We start from the raw sequence: 25,021 nt of genomic DNA, 5'->3' as shown, positions 1-25,021 counted from the left end.
AACATTTGAGAAGTGTAGCAGTAGTTGCTGCAGAATACAAACCTGCTGGAAGAGCACAATACTCATAATACCACTGTCAGTCATTAAGATTCCTCTCAACAAACAATCAGTAGCTCTCCAAGCTCGCCTTTGCTTCTCTTCTCAGAGCTACACAGTAGCTGTAAAATTTCTAATAAAACATGAATGCTTGTATTGATTGCTGCTGAAATGTGGCCTCCTTTACCAAGCAACAGAGCAATAAATGCGTGGTGTTTCAGATAATTGAATAAAACCTGCCATGGTATATGACCATGAGCAGTGTACGCGTTCACACTTGTGAGAGCATTTTTCCTGTGTTATATAAAGAATATTGATTTCAGCCTCTTACACAATGCATCTGTCACAATGTGTTGCAGTCATAATTGATTGCGTTCATATGTGACCTGTGGTCCAAACAAAATACTTACAAAAGGTAAAAGAAACAGGAGAAATCAAGTAATGAAATGCAGGTGAAGAGCTCTCAAATGTTGCCAGAGAGCTGAGCAAAAATATTGGCTCAAACATGCTAACACTATGATACCCCTGACATGGTTCTGTTTATTGTGTTTATAATGTTCAAGATCAGTTTAGTGCATTAGCATACTTAAATTTGCTGTTAGGTACCAAACAAACTATAGCTGAGGCTGCTCTGTGTTGTTAAAACAGATTTAATCAAGTGTAGGTTTGTTTTTTTTCTGCGAATCTGCCTGTATGTGTAAAAGGGAGCGTTTGGGAAATGATTATATTAGCTCAATTCATGATCTGAAATAACAGACTGGACTACAGTCTGGACAACAGGGAAGCAAATACTAACCAGTGGACTACTGGCATACATGTGTAGCCGTGGAAAGTTGGCAGCGTTTTTTGTAGTGTTATTCTCTCTCAGCTCAGTGACCCTCACTTCGCTTCAGTTACTAGAGGGTTACAGACGCCATGGGTTTAAATGAAAGATTAATGATACAGGCCTCTGAGCATGTGTGTGTGTGTGTGCGTGTGCGCGCACTTCAGGTGGGGACACAACCCATAACTCATGATTGACCACAACTCTACACCAACTAAACTGACTCATTAGCGTTACAGCCTGGAATCTCCGCTCTTCCAGCTGAGTTAAACTCACAGTGATGCAGCAGTCAGCCTCTCGGAGTCTTTGCAGCTGTGGCCCATAACACTGCGTGCAGCAGTAATTGTGTGTGAAATTTTTAGAACCGGCTAACTGACCAACCATCACAGTGACATACACTGGCTGCTGGTTGCGTCTAAAAATAAAATCTTGTGGGTTGATCTATTCATCAGGTTGCACATATTTTAAGCATTTTTCTGATTATCATCTATGTTTTGTTTTTTGTTTTCCCAGCAGCTGCCCCGTGAGCAGCAAATGATGACACACTCATAACTCTGAGCGCAAGGCAGTGCTGTGTCCTACTTTTGCACCTGTGTGTGTATGTGTGTGTGTTCTACTTCATGCTGGATCATGAGCTTTGTCAGCAAAAGCCCACACACTACATATTGAAATCCCCATGAGATACTACTTTGTGTGAGTGCATACTGTATGTGTGTAAGTATGTGTGTGTGGGTGTCTTAAAAATTTGCAGCGATGCGCTGTGCATCACCACCCAACTGTCTAGCCTTCCTCAGGTCAGCGCTCCCTGACCTAAAACTGATGTGAAAATCATTTCTACAATACAAGGGGCAAAAAGCCACAGCTCCTCTTGCTGAACAAGGGATAGAGTGTACAAAAAACACACACATACACACCTACATGTGCATAGATGTATAACAGCAGTCATCCAAACATGCTCACGAAAACACACACACACGCTCACAAATGGAAGATCAAGCAAATGTAAAAACTACATTTAAAAGTCACTGTACACTGCTGACTCACTGTTTGAAACACTCACACAAACATTCCTGAAGAGCGCAGAACAAAAGCACAGTCTGGTACACAGCTTAGTACAAGTTCAGTCTACAATCTACAGACTACATGGTGTGTAGATTGACACATGTAATGCAGAATCAAAATCCACAAGCACGAGCTCTGCCTGGAAACCTTTAGCTGTAAGCCGTTAGCAGTATGTGCCGACATCAGCAGCGGTTAGTTTATAGCCTGTTGTGACCTGTAGCCCTTTGGGAAGGTGTTTGTCCTGCATTTGTGCGGTGCAATACAGAAACGTTTGCAATTAAAGTGAAAATATTATATCAAAGTTGTCAAAGGGCAAAATGCTACTTCTGTTCCCAGCAAATGGATTTTTCTGCATTTGACACTATTATCTGTTTAAAATAAATGAAAAGAAATGCATCCTTTTTTTTTTTCTTTTCTCTCTTTTTTTGCCCTGCTGTACAAAACCCATTAAACTGTCTGTTACCAAACTAGTGTTCACTGTGTACTGTGGGTCACAACATCCACACACTTAGTGTAGTATATACTGGATACTTGTGCCCTTGTCTGTGGTTCTGCCCGAAGTGCCATGACGTAACTTGACAGGGCAGCATCAGTGATGTCAGCCCTCCTTATGACTGTAACCTCCTCCTGCCCATAGGACTGAGCTGTCCCCTCTGCCATGGACCGAACCATTTGTGGCAGTTGCAGGGAGGTTGTTAAAGGTGAAATTTGATGGTGCTGTGGAGCAAATTTGACTTGTTTGTGTCCTTACGTGCCAATCAAAACTCCATGGTGAGGGTAAGAGCTTGCTTTTTAAACAGTTCAAGAAGTTATTTTAATCTTCAAACTTTCAGAGTGCCACCCCTTGTAGAGTCCAGGTATTAGAATTAGGTTGAAAGCAGTTTTTTCAGAACATTTGCAAAAAAATAAGTTGAAGAAAAAGCCCAGAGTGAGGAGGTAAGGTGACTTTCTATTGTGTTTTTATTTCCTACATGTCCAGCAAATATGGAGCTACAACATGTGCATGTGTGAAATGGGTTAGTGCATGACATCAGGAGGGTGTGCGCAAGGCAGCACAAGCAGACATTTGAGGCAAACCAGGACAGTTCAGTGATTTAGCGATGCTGTAAAGATAAATATAAGCTAAAAAGGCAGGGGTGGGTAGAGGTGGTTCGAAAACAAAGCCATGAGCACATAGACACTGAAATGATCTGACAGGGTACGAGTGGAAACGGGACAGTTAAATATGACAGGGTTGATGAGGGAATATAGGGCCCTATGATTTCTCTATCATGCAGAAAACAAAGGCATGAATTGGCATCATGAATCACAGAATTAATAATAATGGAATCTGTTTGTTAAAACGTAATGTTGAATTACATCACACTCATTGATGTTCATTCAACTTTGAATATTTATTATTGAATCGTTGAAGTTTTATTCATGTATGCATGATTGGACAGTCTTTCTGGTGACAAAATGTGCTTGTATCGCAAAACAGAATTCAGAGAAACGAAGACACGGAATTTGGGAAAAATAAGATGGAATCTGGAAAAAATGAACACAGATTTCACAAAGCTTTAGCAATGTGAGCAATGTGGTCTGAGGGTTGAGTGCTGGACAGGTATGACATAAAATGGGTTTGGAGAGGTGTGAATGTGGCTGGAGGGTTGAGGAGAGGAGCAGAATGTGACAGATCAGGCAACAAGTCCTCCAAATTAAACTGCAAATCAAAGTGCTTGTCCATGCCCTCTCGATCAACACACAAGCATTGTCCGATCTGATGACCCAATCGGCAGCCTCTCTGCATCATTTGTCTGCGCCTTCTCAGATCGTCACAAATCAATCAATCTGTGTTATTATCTGAGAATGCTACGGTTAAGATTTGGCTAGGTTTACGCATACAAACAACTGTGGCTTGGGTTAAAATAGTTAAGGTTCAGGGACTCGTTGGCGTGGTTACATTAATAAACATGGGGTTAGGGTGCCGCTTAAGAAAAAACACTGACTAAATATAGGAGCTGTGTTTAAAGGAATTACATAACATTTTATATTAGTCAACAGAGAAAACACTAATATCAGGGTTTTGTGCTAAGCAAAAGAATAATTCTGTCATTTCAAAGTCACGGCTCTGTGAAATTACACTAAATCACTAAATCTTTCCCACTTCCGTGAGCCATGACTGAGGCCATGGGTCAAAGGACAGAATGGCAAAGAAAGAGGGAGAGCATGAATGCTTCATTAGTCAATCATATCCATTAAAATCCATAGCAGCAGCGTTCCAGCTTCACCCCTGGCACTGCAGTGACCTTGCTTTCCATACATGGTGACACCATGGAAGCTGTCACACACCCACCACTTGCAGCAAACTGTGCTCAAGGCTGAATCATGTAAACAACAGGCAGTTCACATGTTAGATTTGTGTGGATTATTTTCTATATGTTTTCTAACACACCATAATTAAGGTCCATATTGGGATAAGTCATACTGTACATGTCCTCATATATTGTGTAGATATTATTTTGTATAATTTATTCTGCAGAGTTTTCACAATGCCGGTATGGTAATTATGTTTAAGTGTGAATATGGCAAATTTATACGCCAAGCATCAGCCTATTGTTAATTTACAGTTATTGAGACATCTTGGTGAGAGCTCACGTGTCACTGGGACAGAGCATGATTTTATTTCCTGTGCAGTTATTTAATATTAGCAGGGCATCCTGGGTAATAAGCTTGAAAATGCATGATACCAACTGAATGTCATATATTACTACTGGGGATTTATTGCGATATCAAATTTTCTATCATTGAAGAGGCCGTATCACCGAAGCGGGTACATCATCGGTCAAGGATACTACAGCCGTAAGCGTATTACAGTGATGAGTCTTGGTCCTGAGCTCCCCCTCATGTCAATCATGGACCATACCATGAAGACATGTATGTGCTGGGGCTCAAATGAGTTTCACTCATCCCCTCCTCCATCTCCTCACAGAGGCAGCTGTGAGCATGTCTGCAGAGGAAGCACAAGCAAGCAAACGATGGATTGTAATGTGATTTTAATGACCAATCACTGAGCTTCGTAATTGAGTTTTATTCGCCTTAATTGTTTTGCTGTTTTTGTTCATAAATATTTAATCTTTGCGCTATTCTAATTTTATGGGCCACAGCAAGGCAGTTACAATACTTCCCTGTGAAACTGAGACTATCCCGGGAATGTAAGGGCACTATCTGGGTAATCCTGGTAACTTCCCTTTCAACAAGGAGAAATATGCATAGCCCCATGATTTCCCAAACTGTCCGCCCTAGTGAATTATTTGGTCGTATTACTTATTATTAAGTTAAAAGACCGCCATGTATGTAAATCTACATTAGAATGAGCATAATATAAATTTTGCATGAAGCTTTTCTATAGCTGCAAGGAACATGCAATGGCCAGTCATCAGTCTGATGAGAGCAGTCTCACATCTATTCTGTAAATTCATTAAAGCGAGTTATTTGGTGTTTTCAAAGTCATTCTATTAAGCTGAGATGGATAACATATTCTGTTTGCTTTCAGAGGACGCTGCTGCAGGCCTTCTCTGACAGCCAAGCAGTGTTAGATGTAGTAATAAAGTCAAAGATCACTCACAGTTAAAAGGCAAAGCTCTCAAAAAGCTGTCACTCACTTGGTGTGAGATTTCAGATGGGCTCTGAGAAAGGGAGCGTTTCCCCATTCTGTTAAATGTGTTTATTAATTACAGCAAGCTTTCAGCATATTCCACTGTCACATGCACACAGCTGTTGCATATGTTTTAAGAAAGTAAACTGTAGGTTTACATATTGTCCAAATGTATCCCCATCTGCATGATAAAAACTTTGACAGACATGAAGGTGAGCAAACTGGGCTGATGAACTCTTCCACAGTGGCAAAGAACAGGAGACTCTCCACAAAACACCCTCGCTCAGCTCTTCATAAAAGCCAGAGCTTCAATTATCCAGTGGCTGAGCACTGAGGTGTGTGACAGTGAGAAGATCCCAGACGCTTTACAGCTGCCACCTCCACTCATAGTATCAACAAAATTACCCCTGAAAATGAGACCACATCTCCTCCAGACAGAGAGCTTATGTAACAGAGCGCTGATTAATTACTACAGTGCATGCAGAAGAGTACAAGAGCACTGCTTATAATTCTGATATTTTTTTTGTAGTTCTCTGGTAAAAATCAGGCTTCATATTGTACCAAATGCATAATCATGCCTAAACAACAGACAAATTCTAATTATTTGTTGACATATTCAACACTCTCTACACAGAGAGAAACACACAGATACTTCACTGACCATACATCGCTATACTCCCTCTCTTATTGTGTGTTAGACATCCAGGGCACCCCATTCCTTTACAGCAGTACACTTTCCATCCTCCCTAAAAGTCACACTCTCAGCCAGGCTGTGGCATGTTCAGATCAGCTCGAACCCAGATGACAGAAAGAGAGTCAACAAGAAAGGCAGGAACAAGACAGGAAGATATCACACGGTGCACAGGTGTACATAGCAAGCGCACGTACACACACACACTCATAGACAGTGGATTTATGCTGGGAGAGCAGACAGGGGCAGATGTTACTCACATCGTACTAGTAAGCCAGAAGAGAGTCTGCATGCATGACAGCTTGCAGTGCATGTATCGGTTCTCTACAATGACCACAATCATCATGATCATGATTTTTGCCATGTGTGTATGTGGTTCCATCAGGAGTATTACACTTTGACAAAATACTAAAAATACATGTGAGCATACACAATTGTCTCCCTATACTCTCCATGTCACCCACTCACTTACACCCGAACACACACACACACAGACACACAGGCAGGTCACCACTGGGTCATAATCCCGAGTGTATCCATTTAGTGGCCATCATTGTTCTCAGAGGAGCATTAGATTACAGCTTGTCACGCAGACTTGAGACAGCTGATGAAGACAAGAAGGGTCAAAGTGTCATGACCTTGTATCTATCACTACCAGTCACCACCACTCCCTGGACTGAGAACAGTCTTACAGTAGATTTGTAGCCAAAAGACAACATACAAAATTTCAATAGAGGTCAGATATGGCTAATACAGCACTTGTGTTGTAATTTGGGTGGCTTGATGTCCTTAGGTTGTGTGCCTTTAAACATCATCACTTCTCACTCTATAATTATCAAAATTCATCTTAATTAAACACTTCAGCAGGCCCAGTGTGAGATAAAATTAATTAGTGGGGTTGCACTCGTAGTGGTTACAGTGCAGACTGTAATTCTCTCTAATTCACCCCCATGGCCATGCAACAGAAACTCAACTCCACTGTATGCTACTAAATGACAACCAATGTCATGAAACTACAGGCACCACTACAGCAAAATGTCATGGAGACCGCTATTTCTCACCAACATTTGTCTTTTTTGACTCAGTCATGGTACTCTCATGACAAAATCATCTAACAATCAGGCTAAATTTGGGTAGTCTGAACAAGGCATTATAGAAACAAATAGACGTCATTTTGAATAAAGGGTTTAATGAAGTAGTGCCCTCTACATGGAAGACAAGACACTGTTCAATGGTTCAACCAGACTGATAACTGAAACAGCAGAAAGAGACAAAGATACCTCTGAGCAACAGTTTAATAAGAATATCTAACCTGACACACCAGATGGTCTGTTACACAGGACCATCTGGGAAGTCGTCCACTGAAACTGTTTGGAAAAGGGCAGCTGCTTTCAAAAGATACAGATGAACCACCTGTCTATCACCGTCTATCATGAGGCAACTTCAACCAATCAGATCAATGAACCATATGACGTTGTAGGAGCCTGACATTCTTGCCAGAGCCAGTCAGGATAAGAGTGGAAACATCTTTTCCATGGAGAAAAGCCTGCAGTGCTGTTCTCTGCTCTTCTTTCAGTGATACACTGATATAATTGATACTGCAGCAGCATCAACGTTAACCTCTTCAGTAGGGTTTGGAATTTCAGCCGAAATGAACGTGCCACATTTTAACAGGTGCAGGAGGGAAAATGTCACGCTGTTGTCACACCTAAGCCACAACCATAGATACCAGTAGTTCCTGACGCATATCTATATAATATATTGGGTGTCTGAATTAGACTGCCATACACTGTTAGACCATTTTTGAAGTAATGAAGAAAAATACATCATAACTTTTCAAAGGTGGTGTGTATGTTCAGTCTCACTCTTGCATACCATCAGTTTTCTTTTCAACCCCCATGTTTGTCACCATAGTAATATCTGTGCATGGAGCCATAGGAGCTGTTTGCACCATATGTCTGGACTGAAATGTCTTACATGCACAAATAACAAAGGACCTCATTATAAAGTGCCTGCGAGCAAGGCACACACACTTCTCCCACAGAGCTTGAGCAGCGCTGCGTTCGTACGGAGAGTTGAATCTCTCCGCCTGTGTATGTCTGTGATGAATTAACACTTCCTCCCACTGCAGCTCAGGTCACTGCTGTATCCATCCAGGGCCACTGTTACAAATATGCATGTGTCCAAGTGTCCAAAGAGGAAATAAAATCCTTCTTTCTGTCCATCTCTGTGTTTGCTCTATGAAGTGAAACTCAGCACAGAGAGCTGCTTAGACTGTAGATGAGAGAAAAGCTAACACTCAGAATGTTACATCCTAACATGAATGTCCCTGAACTCCACACGGTGCATCTGCAGAATTTCTGAGGGCAAAATTATAAGGCAAAACTTTCATGTAAACTTTCATCCATTGTACCTAAATGGATGACATAATAAGGTTGTTCTCAAACTTGCACCATGCAATAAGCACATACTCCTACACTACCTGCACCACAATTAGCTATTTGTTGCAGAGAGTAGCGTTCCTGGCTGCTAGAGAGTCTCCAGATATGGACACTTGATAGTGAAGAGTGGTAACAACAAGAGAAAACCGTCATCTCAGTAATAGCATTGCTATGGAAACAGTATGGAGGCGTTATGTGTGTGGGAAAAAGGCAGCAATAAAATAACACCAGGCAAGAATAAAGATGCCAGATGGCAACTAGGCAGCATCTGGAGGAACAATGGATACATGTATACTGTAACCTTGGAGAATTAAGTGTATGCAAGAAGTAGTGTAATGAAACCTATCAAGGGCACGGTGATCTGCCACAGCACTACAGTACGTCTCCATAGGGGGTGTCGTATATGAGACACACATATGCTGCTAAAGTGTTTGTTGAAAATAGTCATTTAGTCTTGCATCCAGTCTTAAAAACAACAATGAATGCTTCATGGAAACACACAAAAGAGAAAAGGAAGGCAACTGCAACAGGAAATGAGGCTTGATCTATTAAATTATTTTTCCCTACTAAGCACATTTAACAGTAAGTGCAACAAGTTTGTCAACACCCAGAGAAGCAAGTCAAACTTTGACAAAATACAGCAGCAGAAGAGAGCAGCACTCGTGCAGAGCCAAAGCCGAGAAAGCCAGAACACATTATTTTAAATTGTGTTTATGACCTTCATGCCACTTTTCTAACAGAGCACATTTCCTTTGGACACACACTCTCTCTCACACACACACATACACACATTTCTGCTGCAGTTCTGCTGCGGTTTTGTTTGTGTTGCAGGGAAAAAAGAGCTTCTGTGAATACACTGTACTGAATGTGTATGTGTGTGTGCATATTTTAGAAAATTTTAATGGTCTGCCTCTGAAGAATGAGAGGGGGTGTGGCAATTGTAAAATGATTACATATCGCTCAGTCATGTTCCTCTTTCAGTTTTTAAAATAAAATTGGTGCATAGAGGGGTCACAGTACACAAACCACTGGAAGAGGACTCGTCCTGGTTGGCTGAGCGGGTGCATGTACAGCAGTGTTTCTCAATTCTGGTCCTCAGGCCCCACTGCCATGCATGTTTTAGGGTGCTTTTGATTACATAAATTGGTCTCCTCGTCTCCTTCACTCGCTTCCTCTCCTCACGTCTTAGCTCCGCCCAGCGAGGACATGAAAGAGGGATGCGAGGAAGGGACGTGAGGACAGAGGAGACGAAACTCCGAAATGAAAAATCCTCGCTCCACAGCGTCAGTCCGAAGCGACGTCAATTACTGATGACGTTTGCACAGCTGTAAAAGCTGTAAAACGTGATATTATGGTCAGATCTGCAGTCAGACTGTTCTACTCCTGATTGCTATTGATGAGGTTTCAATTACATGCCGTTAGAGGCATAACAGAGGACGGGTGTATGGTAGATTAAACCAACAGCCTTGTAGCCTTGCTTTAAAAAAACGTAAACATATACCAAGAATTTTCATTAATTTCTTTAATTTCTTTAATAACAATTGTTAAAAGGACACAGTTGAAACAAGAATCAAGATTACATTTGTGAAGACCTGCTCCGCCATGATTCAAACGTGTTTCACATACGACACGCCCCTTAAATAATAAAAGACTTCCGCGTAGGCTACACCGGTGTATCCTCACTCTGATCTCCTTCAGAAGCCTCCTCTCTCCTCGCTCCTCGTCTCCTTCAGGTGCATTTAAGCAATTGGAAGATCCTTCATCATGGCGGAGGGGAACAACTTCCGAGTCGACGAAGGAGAGAGGAGACAAGGAGGCACAATTAAATGTAATGAAAAGCACCCAGAGATGTTTCCTGCTCCAACACACCTGATTCAAATCAGTGGCTCGTTATCAGGCCACTGTAGAGCTTGATGATGAGCTGATCGTTTGAATCAGGTGTGGTGGAGAAGGGAAACATCTAAAACATGCAGGGCAGTGGGGCCTGAGGACCGAAATTGAGAAACATTGATGTACAGTATGTTGCCGTGCAGGGCTTCACAGAAAGGAGCACTCAAAACCATGGAGCCTGCTAAAGGGCAAAGCTTGCATGAAAAACAAAAGGGTATCTTCAATTGTATGAACATGATTCCTTATGCAACTTACTCAACCCTCAGTACTACTGTGAGTTCTGGATACAAACTTCATGATAGAGTTTAATGTATGGTGTCTGTGTGTGTGCTTGTGCTTGCAATCATTTGCATCTGCAAAGACGTACATGCACTCTTACATCTGCATTTCATGGTCTGTGAGAGCAAGAGAGATACAAAGACAAACAGTGAGACATAGATTGCATGTGTTTCATCTACCAGCTCTGGTGAGTTCATCACTTTGCTAATTGGATTATTTCAAACACCTGTGTCGGGTCTAATGTGTATCTCCCTCTGCTTCAATTTCATGCTCTAATTACATAATAATTACTGGTTGAGTTGGTGAAAATTTACTTTGTTTCATAGTTTTACTGTGCATTTACATCACTTTCTCCTAATGCACTTGAACACATCTCACTTTACAGGAGAGCCTTCAGCTCAGATGTGGGTGGTCTTGGCTTTTCTTTATTTATGGATTTATTCTATTCATCTTGAAAAGGCTGAATTTGAATGTAATAATTTATGAAAAACTAAAACATAGTACATAAAACAAGAGCTCATAATCAAGGACTTTAAAGCCTCTGCGGCAGGGTGGGAAATAAGCACCAGCCATTATGCAGCAGTGGATCTCAGACACAAAATAATGATTTACATTGAACGGCTGCTGAATTTGAACATTTATCTGTTAGTGGCTGGTGGATGCTCAAAGAGTAAATTTCCCAGCATGCTCAAAAGTGGTTTGAGATATTTTGGCTGATTAGACCACTTCTTGAGACTGTGGGTCTGTGTAGACTGAGCTTGATTGACATCTCCCTTACTCTGCTGTTAGATTTCTTGGTGTTGGAGAAATTGCGTATATTACTAGCTAGCTATCAAGTGCACTGTATTTATCTACCACCATGTTATTTGAGCTTCACATTTACATTGTGGCATTTTTCTCCTATAGATACTGGAAGCACAACTTTATTTTAAATGATAACCCTCATACAGGAATTCATCTCTTTTCCCACTTTGCAGAAAATGATCATTAGCGAAATTACTTAAACGATGAAAGTGTTGAAATGAAACCACTTGAAGATAATGGGAAGGTGAAGCGGTCATATGAAGGAGTGCTCTTACATCCTGCCAAAGCAACTGGCTCTTCTGATAAGTGCATCAGTGAGGCTGTGCTAAGTCCGGTGAGCCAGTGTTACAGGCCCGTGCCAAAAATAAGGACTGGGCCGTCACACTATGATTGAAACAAAGGCAAAACTTGGAAAGAAAGACCGAAGCATTCTGCTGTTCAACCATGAAGTGACATGAAAATGGAGGATTCCTCTCTGTCTTTTGACGTCCGTTATATTATTTCAAGAATTCTAAAACTTTGCAAACTCTATTTTTTTTATATAAAAAGACTGATTGTGTAAGCAATGGGAAGAAAAAAATGCTAATGTGTATGCACACATCGTGTGAGTGTTTATTGATTTATGTGTGCATGTGTGAGCACTACACTGTCTACACTCTCGGGACTCCCCATCACTCATGTGTGCTCAACATTTCTGCACCACATCTCATGCCATTTACCATCTGTGCAACACACAACTCATCAAGCAAGATTTATTGACTGTCTGTGTGAAGCAGGTGAGATCGTTTCCATCAGTATCTGATCCTGCAGTAGAGATGAAATCTTTTCATATGTTAATATATAATATTACTGCACTGTACGGTTATATTTACACATTGCTAGGAATATGTAGCACACTGTACAGAGGAGATGTGCTTCACATGAGCATTAAGAAAGAAAGAAAGAAAGAAAGAAAGAAAGAAAGAAAGAAAGAAAGAAAGAAAGAAAGAAAGAAAGAAAGAAAGAAAGAAAGAAAGAAAGAGCCACTCATGACTGTCACAACAAGCACAGAGGAAAGTGCAAATACAAACTATTCAATGACTAAATCACAATGCTCGTCACTGAAAGGCAACATAAAAAGAAATGTTTTGATGCTGCTTTTAAAAGAAGTGAGAGGAGTGTGAACACATCTCAAGTGCTCAGGAAGGCTATTCCAGCAGCCAGGAGCATTACAACTGACAGCAGCTTTACCAGATCCTGAACCGACTGACAGAACAGCAAAAACACCACTGCTACAAGGCCCAAGAGGTCTTACAACTTCCAACACTGCCGGTATGTGTAAATACTCAACACACTGAAATGGGAGACTGCAGTCAGTGGTCACAGATCACTGCATCTTTGCTGCATTGCTGCACTGAAGCCAGTAAAACACATACCTGCTCATATATAAATTTGGACTTATGCAACTACTTGTCCAGTATTTGCACACAATGCTCCAAAGCTGTGCTTTACTTTATTGGTGCAGCGTTTCCCTACACTTATTGCAGTGTTTGAACAGTGCAGTAAAGTCCACGGGGTGTGTGTGTGTGTGTGTGTGTGTGTGTGTGTGTGTGTGTGTGTGTGTGTGTGTGTGTTGGGTCTACACCGCGCTTTAGTTGTTATTATGATGGCAATCTCTCATATACCACTCTTTGTCCTGTTTTTTCACCTTTCCTCTCTAAATAGGCCTTAAGGGATACTACAGTGTATTACGTTTTCTTACAATAGATAGCACTGCACCCGAGAACACACATCCACGGTCTCTCTCTCTCTCTCTCTCTCTCTCTCACACTCTCACACACACACACACACACACACACACACACACACACACACACACACACACAAACTGGCAAAGACTCAAGCTCCACTCTTGTTTATTACAATCTGTGAAGACACACACACACACACACACACACACACACACACACACACACACACACACACACACACACACACACACACACACACACACACACACACACACAGAAAAGACAGGAAAAGTGCTGATCTGAGGAAGCATAAACTTTGCTTGCGTCACTGTATCAGCTTAGTGCTGTGAAGTGGAGCTATATGGTGGCACTTAAACTGACCGTGGACGGAGGTATAAAACTAATGAGAGGACCAAGTGAGTGTAGAAGAAACAAAGACATAGTAAATGAAAGAAAGGAGGGGAGAAAGAAAGAAAATGAAAGAAATATAAAGCGGCAAAGGGAAAACTGTAGTAAATTAGCAAAGGAGCTCAGGGAGAAGTGGCTTAGTGGCAGATAAGGAAAATGAGAGAGATGGGAAGGAAAAGGGGGGCTAATTGTTCCTCTGTTGAAGGAGCTGGGTTGGATATTACATTGCCCCCTGATGAGTTGTGGCTTCAAAGGTCTCTCTGCAATCCACAATAGGTGACACACTGCTGCTGATTCCACCACTGCATGAGCACTGCAGCACCTCTTAAAGCAACACCGTACAGTATTTCTCTTTGGTCAAACCTTTCCCCCCCTCTTGGCAAACACACAGTATCTCTGGGAACTCCCGAGCAATTGAGTTTTAGGTGCTCTGATTCACTGCCATCAGCAGTGCACAGGCTGTTGTTTTTGAGCTGTAATCAATAAATGCAATGAGACAATAGTGCCTTGACAAATTTGAAACTGTGCACAGATTAAGAAAGTATCCAGCTGTATGTCACTACAGTTTGGATTGTGTGTGGAAGTATAACTTCAGGAAGCAGAAATGACTGCAGACACTGCTGTTCAATCCTCTTTTGTGTTTTTTTTTTTTTTTACACACACAGAAACACACCAGTACCCCCACGTTTTTCTGTACATTGCCAGACACAGCAGGTCCACGGCTCCCCCTAGTGGTAACAGCACCAACCAACACTATAAAACAAATTAGAGGACACTTCTTGGCTCTCTTTTGATCTCTCCCTGCGTCTCCCAAGACTCTCATTTCTGCATGTATCTCCTCTCCGTAGCTAACCCACTGCACCTAACTCACCCACCCACTTGTGCCACATAACTGTTAAACATTAACGGTGTCTCCATTTCCCCCTTTGCCATTCTTCACACCTCCATACATTTACCCCTCATGTTCATCATTCATCATACAAACTACGTATTGAACTCCCGCTCTTATCTTGAAAAACTTGGTTCAGTCTCACATCGCGTCCTTGTCACAAACACACAGTCCAACCTAATAGTGAGTCCTTGTGGGGATTTCTAATTGAGTTACATGGCTGTGTGCTCAGACCTCGTCCACCATCATTACAAGCAGTGGTATTTTTTGGCTGTGGTCTGATTTGCCAAAGGCTAGAGAGTCACCTTGAACATCAGCTAATAGATTTAAAGTAAAAGCATGAGTGTGCGTTTGTGTGTGCCACAAAGTTAAAAGTTGGCACGGCTCCTTTTATTTTAACATGAATCTGTGTGGGAGAGTAAGATGAAGCTCCGCTGGGGTGTTATCCTCAAGCGACCTCATTGAGACCCAAGGAGAGCGCTGCCTCTTAAATAACTGCTTATCAGCCCTCATCAATAATGGACAAATACCAAGAGAGGGGATGAGCAAGGCAGCGAAACTTAAAGACCAGAACGCAGAGAGAGAGAGAGAGAGAGAGAGAGAGAGAGAGAGAGATATGGAGAAACAAAGACAGAGAGCTAGGAAGGAAGCAAGATGTTAAAGCAATTAAAAAGCAAAGAAAGACAAGCAAAGAGGGAAAATATGAATCAACAGGCTAAAGCACATACTTCACCACCTTCTGACGATAAACAGATTTTATCTTTACTGTCTTTACCAACGCTTAAATCTCTGTCTTTCTCATATCCGATAAAGCAGAAAGCTATGAGAGTTTTAGAAACTGGCCAGCAGTGACTGTTGAGCCTGTCCCAACTGGTCAACTCCTGGCACTCTCCTAAATGAGCATGCCAATAGTACAAGCTGATGTCCTATTGATTCACACAGTCAGCAAGTGCTGACACAAGCGCTGTGTGTGAGAGTCCGGTTGATTATCCAAGCTATAGAGTTGATTTATTTATGGGAGCCATGACAGGAACGTGAATTAGCTCACTCAATAGCCAAATAATGAACTGGGCGTGTATGTGTGTGTGCGTGCGTGAATGCTGGGACAGCCTTATATGTCACATCTAGAAACCAGTTTTAGACTTGCTAAGACCAGTATGCAAACAGCATTGACTAATGCTTTCACCACAAATGCATACAGCATGTACAATAAAAGTGCTTCTGTCTGCTGGGTTCATGTTAATGTTGAGGCTTAGGGTTAAACATAGTGTGTGTCTTATGGGGTGAGAATACAGTAACCCTCAAGGGAATTAATAAGTCCATGAAAAGTGACATTAAAACAAATGTGTAAGTGTGTGTAAGTGAGAGCAGGCAGTGCACAAAATGATCAACCAGTGAGACTGATAAGACACTAATTAGACAAAGCGTTTCTATCTGAGCCTTCCAGCTGTCCATTCTTCTCCTCCTGTTGCTCTCAAATGATCATACATATCTCAAATACTACAGTAATTGGTATAATTTCAGGAATTTGCAGTCAACTAAATTACATTTCAGTCTTAGAACTGTCCATGTGGCGCAGCAGGTAGTGCACGTGCCTCACGGCAAGAAGGTCCCCAGTTCGATCCCCGGCAGGGCCTTTCTGTGTGAAGTTTGCGTGTTCTTCTCGTGCATGCATGGGTTCTCTCTCCGGCTTCCTCCCACAGACCAAGAACATGCTCATTAGGTTAATTGGTGACTCTAAAATTGTCTGTGTATATGTTGCCCAGCTGGTATAGGCTCCAGCCCCCCCGCAACCCCGAAAAGGGATAGTCAGGTATAGACAATGGATGGATGGATGGATATTCAGTCATTTCAGTATTAGATTCATCGTCACACTCAGGTGCAGTCAGGCACACCAACCTAAAACTACCGCAGTCTAATGCAACAGTTCAGCAATAACTCCTCACTTCATGAAGGTTATAATGTTCGGTTTGTTGAAACTGTTGCAGAGACGTTGATTCAACTGTGTGGTCATTGGGGCAGCTGCAGCACGTGGTGCTGTTGATTGCAGCACACATAACATTCAACTAATTAACTGCAATATGACATTAAGGGCATAGGTTTACATGAAGAAAAAAAGATTTGCAATATAAACACAGCATTGCAAAGCTTACACACCGACACTAAGTTCAAGTTGGTGAATGAATTAAACATTAAATGTGCAATATTCATTCACAGATTCACAAGTTTTCATGTCACATTAGTGCATGTATCAAACGCATGACTTACACACTTACATAGAAAGGTCACTGCTCATTATATACCACAGCTTAAACTCAAAAGATGAATGAAGTGGTGCTAAGCACAGGCTACAAACACACACAAGCTAACGTCAGTAAATGACCTGTCGCAGACTAGCATGCTTCAGTGTTGTAGCAGAGCAGCCTACTTTCAACCAAAGCTAACTAACACAGCAACAATTACAGGACAGTGTACTCTACTCACCCCGTTGTAAGAGGCCAGTCTCCTCGTCATTGTGGGGCCAAAGTGGACCCTCTTATTTTCTCCCTCCGTATTTGACACTGGGATGATACAATGTGGTTTTCTGTCTCTGGACATGTCTCTCTATCCTCCAGCACTGCGGGCTAGCAAGCCTTAAAAAAACTAGCTAAAGTAACGTCCTTAACCTTATAACAGCAGTACTGAAAACTAGCTTTCTGCCGGTCATTAAATTTGAATAACGTCTTTACTTTTAAATAATTTTAGCCTTGTCCGTTCACAGTCTTGGCAGTGGTATGACAGTGATGGTAATACTTGATATTTTTAAAAGCTAACCAAAGGATGTGAACTTCACCTAGCCTCAGCAGGGGTTGACCTCTCTGTCGTATCGGGCTGCAATATCATTTTTCACCACACAGACTAACTGACATGTATCGGCCGGTACAATCCAGAGGGGCGCTGTTTCACCAGTTTGAAGTCACTAGAGGACTGACAGACTGACCAAAAGAAAACTACGCTGTTATTGGTTTTTTTTGTTTTGTTTTTTTTTTTGGTTTTTTTGTTTGTTTTTTTTTAAATCCCGACGCCTCACTCTGCCCTCTGTTATTGGCTTGGGGCTACACATCCACTGCCCAATGGTTGCAGCCAAGAAAAACACAGCAAAATAAGTAGAAAATAAGAAAATACAGGTGGATACTCTGTAGAAAAATACAGATAAATAAATGTACCATCACACACATTGAGCAAGATTATTTTTGTGTGCATCCAAACATCGTTTTTTAGGAAAATCCTACACCGTCAGTTTACCTTTTAATTGAACACACTGTACCATAAAATGGGCTTTCCCCGTCATTTAATTACAAAAAGAGGTGCTCTCTTTCTCTCTGCCCAAAGCAATTTATCACATGACTGGTTCTAAGCCAAATGTGTTACAGGATCTTGGTCTAATACCTTGTGTGTAAAGCCCATCACAGTTTAATGCACCCTTACAGGGCTTTTACTGTAATAGCTTTAAAGCATTCATAATAAAAAGGCTCTAAACCAGATATTCTGCCTGCTATATTTAAATGCAAATGTAAATAAGCCAAAAAAAAAGATATTTATATATTAATAGTCATATAATATTACCTTAAAAATAAAATTGTTTTTGATATTTGTACTGTAATTTAGTCAGGGTGATGCAAGTAGAAGCTAATGGTTATGCAATGAAACACACCAACACACACTTGATTTGCCAATTGAAACATCAGTGTAATGAAATCCCTGTTAAACAGATGTCATGAAAAAAAATGGCAGGCTTGTAATGCTATGTATAGAACTGGACACACGCCTCCACACACACAAACACTACATGGACACTTTTCTGTGACCGCCTGAACAATTAAGTATTTAGTGAGGATACCAGCTCCCATGTTAAATATTCACTTGTTTTCCAAGATGAATAAAGGATGAGCAATTGACGCATTTATCTGCATGCGTATCTGTATGTCTGATTGCATGTGTGTGCGTGTTTGTGTTTGTGTGTGTGTTCTATGAATCACTGGTTGAGTGCACAATTTCACTCACTGCTTCTCAGGTGTCGATCAGTTACAAAGCACAGCTTCATTAGGCTCTGATTAAGAATAAAAACACACACACACATACACACACAGCACAAAGGCACACACGTGAACAACTGCAAACCTACAAATAAGTGAGACAATCAGTCCTTGTCTTACTTGAGCATGAACAGCATTTGCTTCCTTTAGGTAGCGGTAAAATGTAGTGTTATCTGATGTCATTGTTTCATTTTAAAATAGTCCTCTTTTATTTGTATTTAAGCTTTATTCCTCTCTCTTCATCCCCTCTATTTCCACTCCACTTGTGTGCCTGGACAGCTTTTCCTTACATAGGCAGATGCCAGAGTCTAAACACTTTCAGTGAACACAGGGCTCCAGTCCAGAGAGGACGGGCTTGTGACTGGCTGCAGTCAATAAGCATTCACTGCTGCTCTCTCTTATTTGGCATTCAAACACAGCACTGTTTGCATTGCACTTGTTGTTCTGATTTTCTTTCCTCACCTTTAAGTCACGTGGAGCTCAGAAACAACCCCACAGAACAAATGAACCCTCATAGCTCAGCCAAAATAAGTCACAAAATCAGAAGCTGAGCTTATAGCAAACAGCTGCACATTTTAAGTGGTAACTCCTGAATAATGTGATGGAGTATCTTTACATCTATTTCACATAAAGTGCTCATTTAAATTACAGTCTCAATGCAAAACTGCCTGATTATATTCTGAAAGGAGTAGATCAGTTTAAACAGATTTTCATTTTTTTCATCATCATCATCATCTAAAAAATGTGTTCTGCTGCAAAGGCACATTTTTCACTGCAGTTTATAATAAATATCATCATCAAGGACAGCTCAGAATATGTATCTGACAATAGAAAAATGAAGATGCCAAAGCAGTTGCTGATTATGCTGCAGATCAACCTCCTTCATGGTGTGATGTGTCTCAATATTAATTCAAGACTGTGAAATTACAGAGCAGTAATCCAATCTCGACTCATTTTTTGCATAATTCAGCTTTTGTATAGCTCTGAAAAAAGGTGATTGAAGGACAAAGACAAAACGATAAACAGAAACAGAAAAATAAGAAGAGAGTAAAAAACAAAGGCAGGAAGAAAAGAGGTGAGTGACAGAGGAGTAGAGAAGCAACTGTGGGGACACTGCAACTCTGTCACCTTCACACCACGGTCCATCAGCAGGCAGAGCTCATTTAATCAGATGGACTGACAAACATCCAGATTGTCTGCACAAAAACACAAACACACACACACACACACACACACACACACACACACACACACACACACACACACACACACACACACACAGTGCTACACTTGTGTACATGGCATATGCTTCATAATGTGACCCTCTGCCCCCTGGAGGTCTAAATGCCCCCTAACTGTCACTCCTTCATCCAGCATTCCCTCTCCTGTATCCAATAATATCAGGGGCTCTTGATTAATCTTTTTCCCCACTAGTCTGATTAAAATTGATGTCCACTTTAATTCAGCATCTGTGATCAAAAATCAGCAGAGTGCATTCGCCCTGTAACTATGTTGGCATCTAGGTTAAAAGGGGGATGTGCTAGATTCATGCTTTTTACAGGGAAGGTCGATAAAACCCAGTAGTTATTTTTGAGCTTGATATCAATTTAGTTACCCAAATGAAAATGTGTCCTGAAGCAGCGAGTACCTGCACAGACGAACAACACCAAAACGCATCATCATTTCACCATTGCCTGTTTTAAGTGCTATAATACCACAAAAAGACACTTTGCCTGAAAGTATTGCTGCCCCGCAGTGGCATAATGGAGAATTTTACAAATTTATAAAAGAAATAAAAACTCAATAATAAAAAGACACTGTGGCTATTGCATGAAAACGATGCAGCGTATTCTATGCAGTTTCCTCCAAACTGTGTAGAGTTGATTTCTTGCGCAAATAGTGTTTCAACCAAAGCAGAAAGACGACTTCCTCACATTGAAGTGACTCAAAAATGGCAGATGGTGGAGGCGTTGAATAACATCAAACAGTAACAGCTGCACCCTCTTTAGTACAATGGAAGAAGACTAGACTGAGAAAGCAAAGAAGGAGAACGACAGCGGCGAGGGAAACACCACAGTGAACCTGTGTGCCGGATGTTCATTCAGCGGTGAGGCGTTCAGCGCAGACTGGCTGCCTGTCAAAGGCTCTTTCTAAAGCTTTTTTTAATCAAGTCTTTCTGAAACAAAGAGGCTGATCACCGCTGTTCTGACATAGTTCACTATCATTGTCACATAGCGACAGTTTCTGGCCCTGACTAGATAATTAGCATTAGCTCAGAGGAAACTGAATGCATATGTTCTGAAGTTAACACAGCACGCTGTCACCACGGCCTGCGTGGTCAAGATGCACATTGCTGGTATAATGAACATACACACATAAGATGCAGCAGTTTCTGTGTCTCTCTCACACACATATACACACACACACACACACACACACACACACACACACACACGCTCCTTCACAACTGAAAACATGCACTCACACCCCAAACACTGACTGATAAACTGTTTGTCTCATCTTCCTCTTCCCATCTGTGCTCTTTCTAGAATTTTGCGTCAATCAAATGTCAAAAAAGTAGAAGGTGTGAGTGTGATGTGCATGTGCTCTTGCACGTCTGCCTTTGCAATGGAATGAACTTCATCATAACAGTAAAGAAAAGACAGAACAATGTGTTTGTCAAAAACAGTTTTACCTATAAAGTCTTCAAAAGAAGATCACTCTTTGCTGGAGCTGTCATGGCAACCGAGGGAGGGACATCATAAGCAGACATTTCTTTGTTTAAAGCCAAATAGGTTGAGTTAGGAAATGCTTGCACAGACTTCATCACGCCTCCACTCACCTCTCTGTGCAGAGCCAGGAGGGCTTTAAAGGAATGCTCGTTCGAAGGACACTGAGGGCACTTCACTGATTCGCATGTTGTCCTTTGGGGTGTTCATATGTTAATAAAAGCACATCATATGACCCTTTGTAGTTGACTCCCTTTGTTTGGAAGAAGTCATGGCTGGTTTGAGCTGCTTCATAGTCAGAGCAAAAAGGATTTACATCTCACGAGTTCTTGGCGAGAGAAATCACTTGTCCCTGGACTAATGTGAATTTTCTTTCCTGTTTGTGTGAGCGTCCAACAGAGGTCTTGACCACTGATACACACTGACCTGGAAAAGGAAGTGGGCAGCCAGCTGTTTGATTAAGTTACCATGGCAATGAACATACACGCACATACACACAGGCCCATGTACACACACGTATGCCAAGGTCCCTAGGCGAAATGGTAGCAGCACACGGCCATATGAGCTCCCATAGCCAGGTTGACCCAACAGGGATACAGACTGCCATCACACTCCCTTCCCCCCTGCTCTCCCCCTTTTCTCTCTCTGGAATGGTGGAGTGATGGAAAAGTCCTGCTCTACTCTTCTTCCTCTGTACCAACACAACAACAGAACAAGCTTAGGTCATGTTATTATTACACTGCCTGCAATATAATCAAATATGCGTGCAGGATGTAGCCGGTCATTGAGGAGAGAGCCTGGGGAATGAACGAGCAGTTCAAATGACCATTGCAGGTCATGGAAACATTAAGCCAGCAGCTTCTCCAAATATAAAACACACATGGACCCCTCAGTTCAAAATAACATAGAGGAGCAAAATTTGGATATTGTATGATTTCCATTACATATGGTAGAATCAAGTTTATTTTCCTCATTTTATCAATCTGTAGTTTGGATAAATGCTTTTTCCCTTCGTGTAATGTTGTTGCTGTGGTGCTGAAGTGTCTAACAGTGCAGCAGTGAATGTGAAGCAGGGATGTCTGCGAAAGAGCATCCATGTTCAGGCAACTTGATAAATAAAGCTCAAAGATTATTAACAAGCTACAACCAACAACAGAAACTCTTTCGGAGAATTAAATGTTTTATTCGAGATCATTATTCTCCCTTCCTCTCCACTGTAAACAACAACAAAGTGAAGGCAAAGCAGCCACATGCTGCTCTCTAGCCTGAGGGCTGAGCAGCGATCCACGGTGTCCCAATCACACTCACTCTGAAAGCATTCACCAACATGATGCTTTGGCACACATGACAAACTAGAAGAAAAACAGCAAACACATGACGGCAGCAGGTCTCCACCATGGCCTGAAGAACTAATTTTTGATTTTCAAAATAAAAACCATTTATGATGTAACATGAGCCATTCAGAGTTTGATTTAATGCCAATTTTATATACAGTGCTGGTAATGCATGGCCCTGGTGCATTACCTGCTGTTACTGACATATATTACTTATTTTAAAACACATGGCCAGTTCAAAATGCTTTAGTTGTGCAGCTTTAAAAGAACTGTGAAGCAAACACGAGCACAGGCATAAGAAACACCAAACATTATAGCATACTGTGAGCATCAGTACATCCACAGCACAGCACAGTGAGCAAATACCAAAGGAAACACATTCAAAGATAATGCAGACAGGCAAAGAACATTAAAGGCGGGCTATGTTGTTTTTCACAGTTAAAAACTATAACTCCAGTTGTGCTTGTTAAATGTGTGTCAAGAAACAGAGTAATGGATCAGATCATTGTTACTGTATTCTATGAATTGGCACTCTACAACACACTGACATAAACATGTGCCTTAAGCTGAAAGCTTCAAACATGACATCATTCAAACAAACAGTGGCCTCACATCCAGCCCCTCATCCAGCTAACCACAGCAACAAATCCCCATCCACAACATATAGAAACAACACCGGTCCCTCTCAGCTGTAATGCTGCGAGGGGTTGCCATGGCAACAAATTAGCCTGTAAATGTGAGCCTTGGAGTATGAAGAAGTCCAGCTATAAAACTCTTCCAGCATTCAACCACACACACACGTGAGGTTACCTGTAGACCATGCCTGTCTGGCTCTTGACTGTGTCATCTAGCGACAGCGAGTGGAAGTTGAGAAACTCCTCCAGCTGTTTGAGCTCCAGCAGACTGTTGCTTTTGTTTGCCGTCCACAGCATCAGAGGAGCGTAGGGTCGCGGCCCTGTCCCCACGGACGCCTGCCTGCCGAGCCTCCCCTGGCCAGGGCCTTGGGCCTGGCCCCCACCTTGACCTCCTCCCTGAACTCTGGGGCCCTTCTGCTTCGGGTTGGGGATGTCCGGGCATGGTGCTTTGTACAGGTACATCTTCACTTTAACCTCTCTTTCAGTCTCTCCCGTCTTCTGTGAGTCTGTCCCACAAACATGTACGCTCAGAGTAATCCAGGTAGGCCCCCTCGCCCACGCAGCGCTACATGGAGCTGAGGACTCTGTGTTTGAGTGTGTGATTAAAGCTCAGAGGAAAGTGAAGTATTAATCAGAATAAAGCTCCACGTGAAGTGTACTCCTCTTATTTCTAAGAAAGAAGTGCAGGAAAATCCAGAAAAACAGCATTTGAAAAAGACAAAAACAGAATTTAAGAGTCCGGTCTGTACGTCCACGCAGGAAAAACAGGCTTTTTCCTTAAATGTTCTCGTCCATTTGGGCTGTGCCACATATGTTCTCTGTACACACTGTTTACACATGCAAACAGAAAGAGAGAGGAAGATCCACACAGATATTTCACTCCCTCTCCTCTGCTCTCTCTCTCTCTCTCTCTCTCTCTCTCTCTCACACACACTCACACAACACACACACTCGTGCTGTCACTTTGCCCCCTGCTCAGCCAGTCTACATTATAAGCTCAGTTTGGTTTTGCTCCCAATTAAATGGCATGGGAATCTGGGACATTTTTCCCTCTCTCTCTCTCTCTCTCTCTCTCTCTCTCTCTCTCTCTCTCTCTCCCTCCTTTTACCCCTTTCTCTCTCCAGCTCACTCTTATCCTTTCTCCCGCTCTCACTTTCCCCATCATCCCTCCTTTGTCTCTCAGTATTCCCTCACAAGCCCTTTCACTTCTTCCTTCTCTCATCTCTCTTCCAGCATGTGTGTCTCCCACTATTTAGCCTTCTTTATTCACACATTACACTGTGTTTTATGCCACTTTACTCACTTTTCCATGCCCAGCCCCCCTTGTTTTGTCCTTTTAATCTATTTCACCTCTTTTGCTTTTCATTTTCTTACTGCCCTCTCTATTCTCCTATGTCTCTCTCTCTAAACAAAGTGTACTCTGGAGTTTTGCCCATAACAAACACCTACAGTAAGATAAACACACGCACACACATATGCACACAGCCAGCAGCATGTTATGCACAATTGCACACAGTCTGAGGGCAGTGTTTTTATAATGAAGTGAACCACAAAATA

At 41.8% G+C, this 25,021-nt stretch overlaps 1 protein-coding gene across 2 annotated transcripts in view; it reads right to left on the bottom strand.

The window, feature by feature from the left end:
- kcnab1a (potassium voltage-gated channel subfamily A regulatory beta subunit 1a) overlaps positions 1-24,510 on the bottom strand; it is a 95,420-nt gene extending 70,910 nt beyond the window's left edge. For both annotated transcript variants that reach the window (XM_070970264.1, XM_070970265.1), the window contains exons 1-2: positions 24,408-24,510; positions 23,640-24,377 (exon numbers count right to left, since the gene is read on the bottom strand). In XM_070970264.1, coding sequence (XP_070826365.1) covers positions 23,640-23,926 — 287 coding nt within the window. In that variant the 5' untranslated portion in view covers positions 23,927-24,377; positions 24,408-24,510. The remainder of the gene's footprint in view (positions 1-23,639; positions 24,378-24,407) is intronic.
- Between the last annotated feature and the right edge of the window lie 511 nt (positions 24,511-25,021).

The sequence above is a fragment of the Chaetodon trifascialis genome, chromosome 9, assembly GCF_039877785.1.
Source record: "Chaetodon trifascialis isolate fChaTrf1 chromosome 9, fChaTrf1.hap1, whole genome shotgun sequence".
In the NCBI taxonomy this organism is placed as follows: domain Eukaryota; kingdom Metazoa; phylum Chordata; class Actinopteri; order Chaetodontiformes; family Chaetodontidae; genus Chaetodon; species Chaetodon trifascialis.
This window is presented reverse-complemented; position numbering and strand designations above follow the sequence as displayed.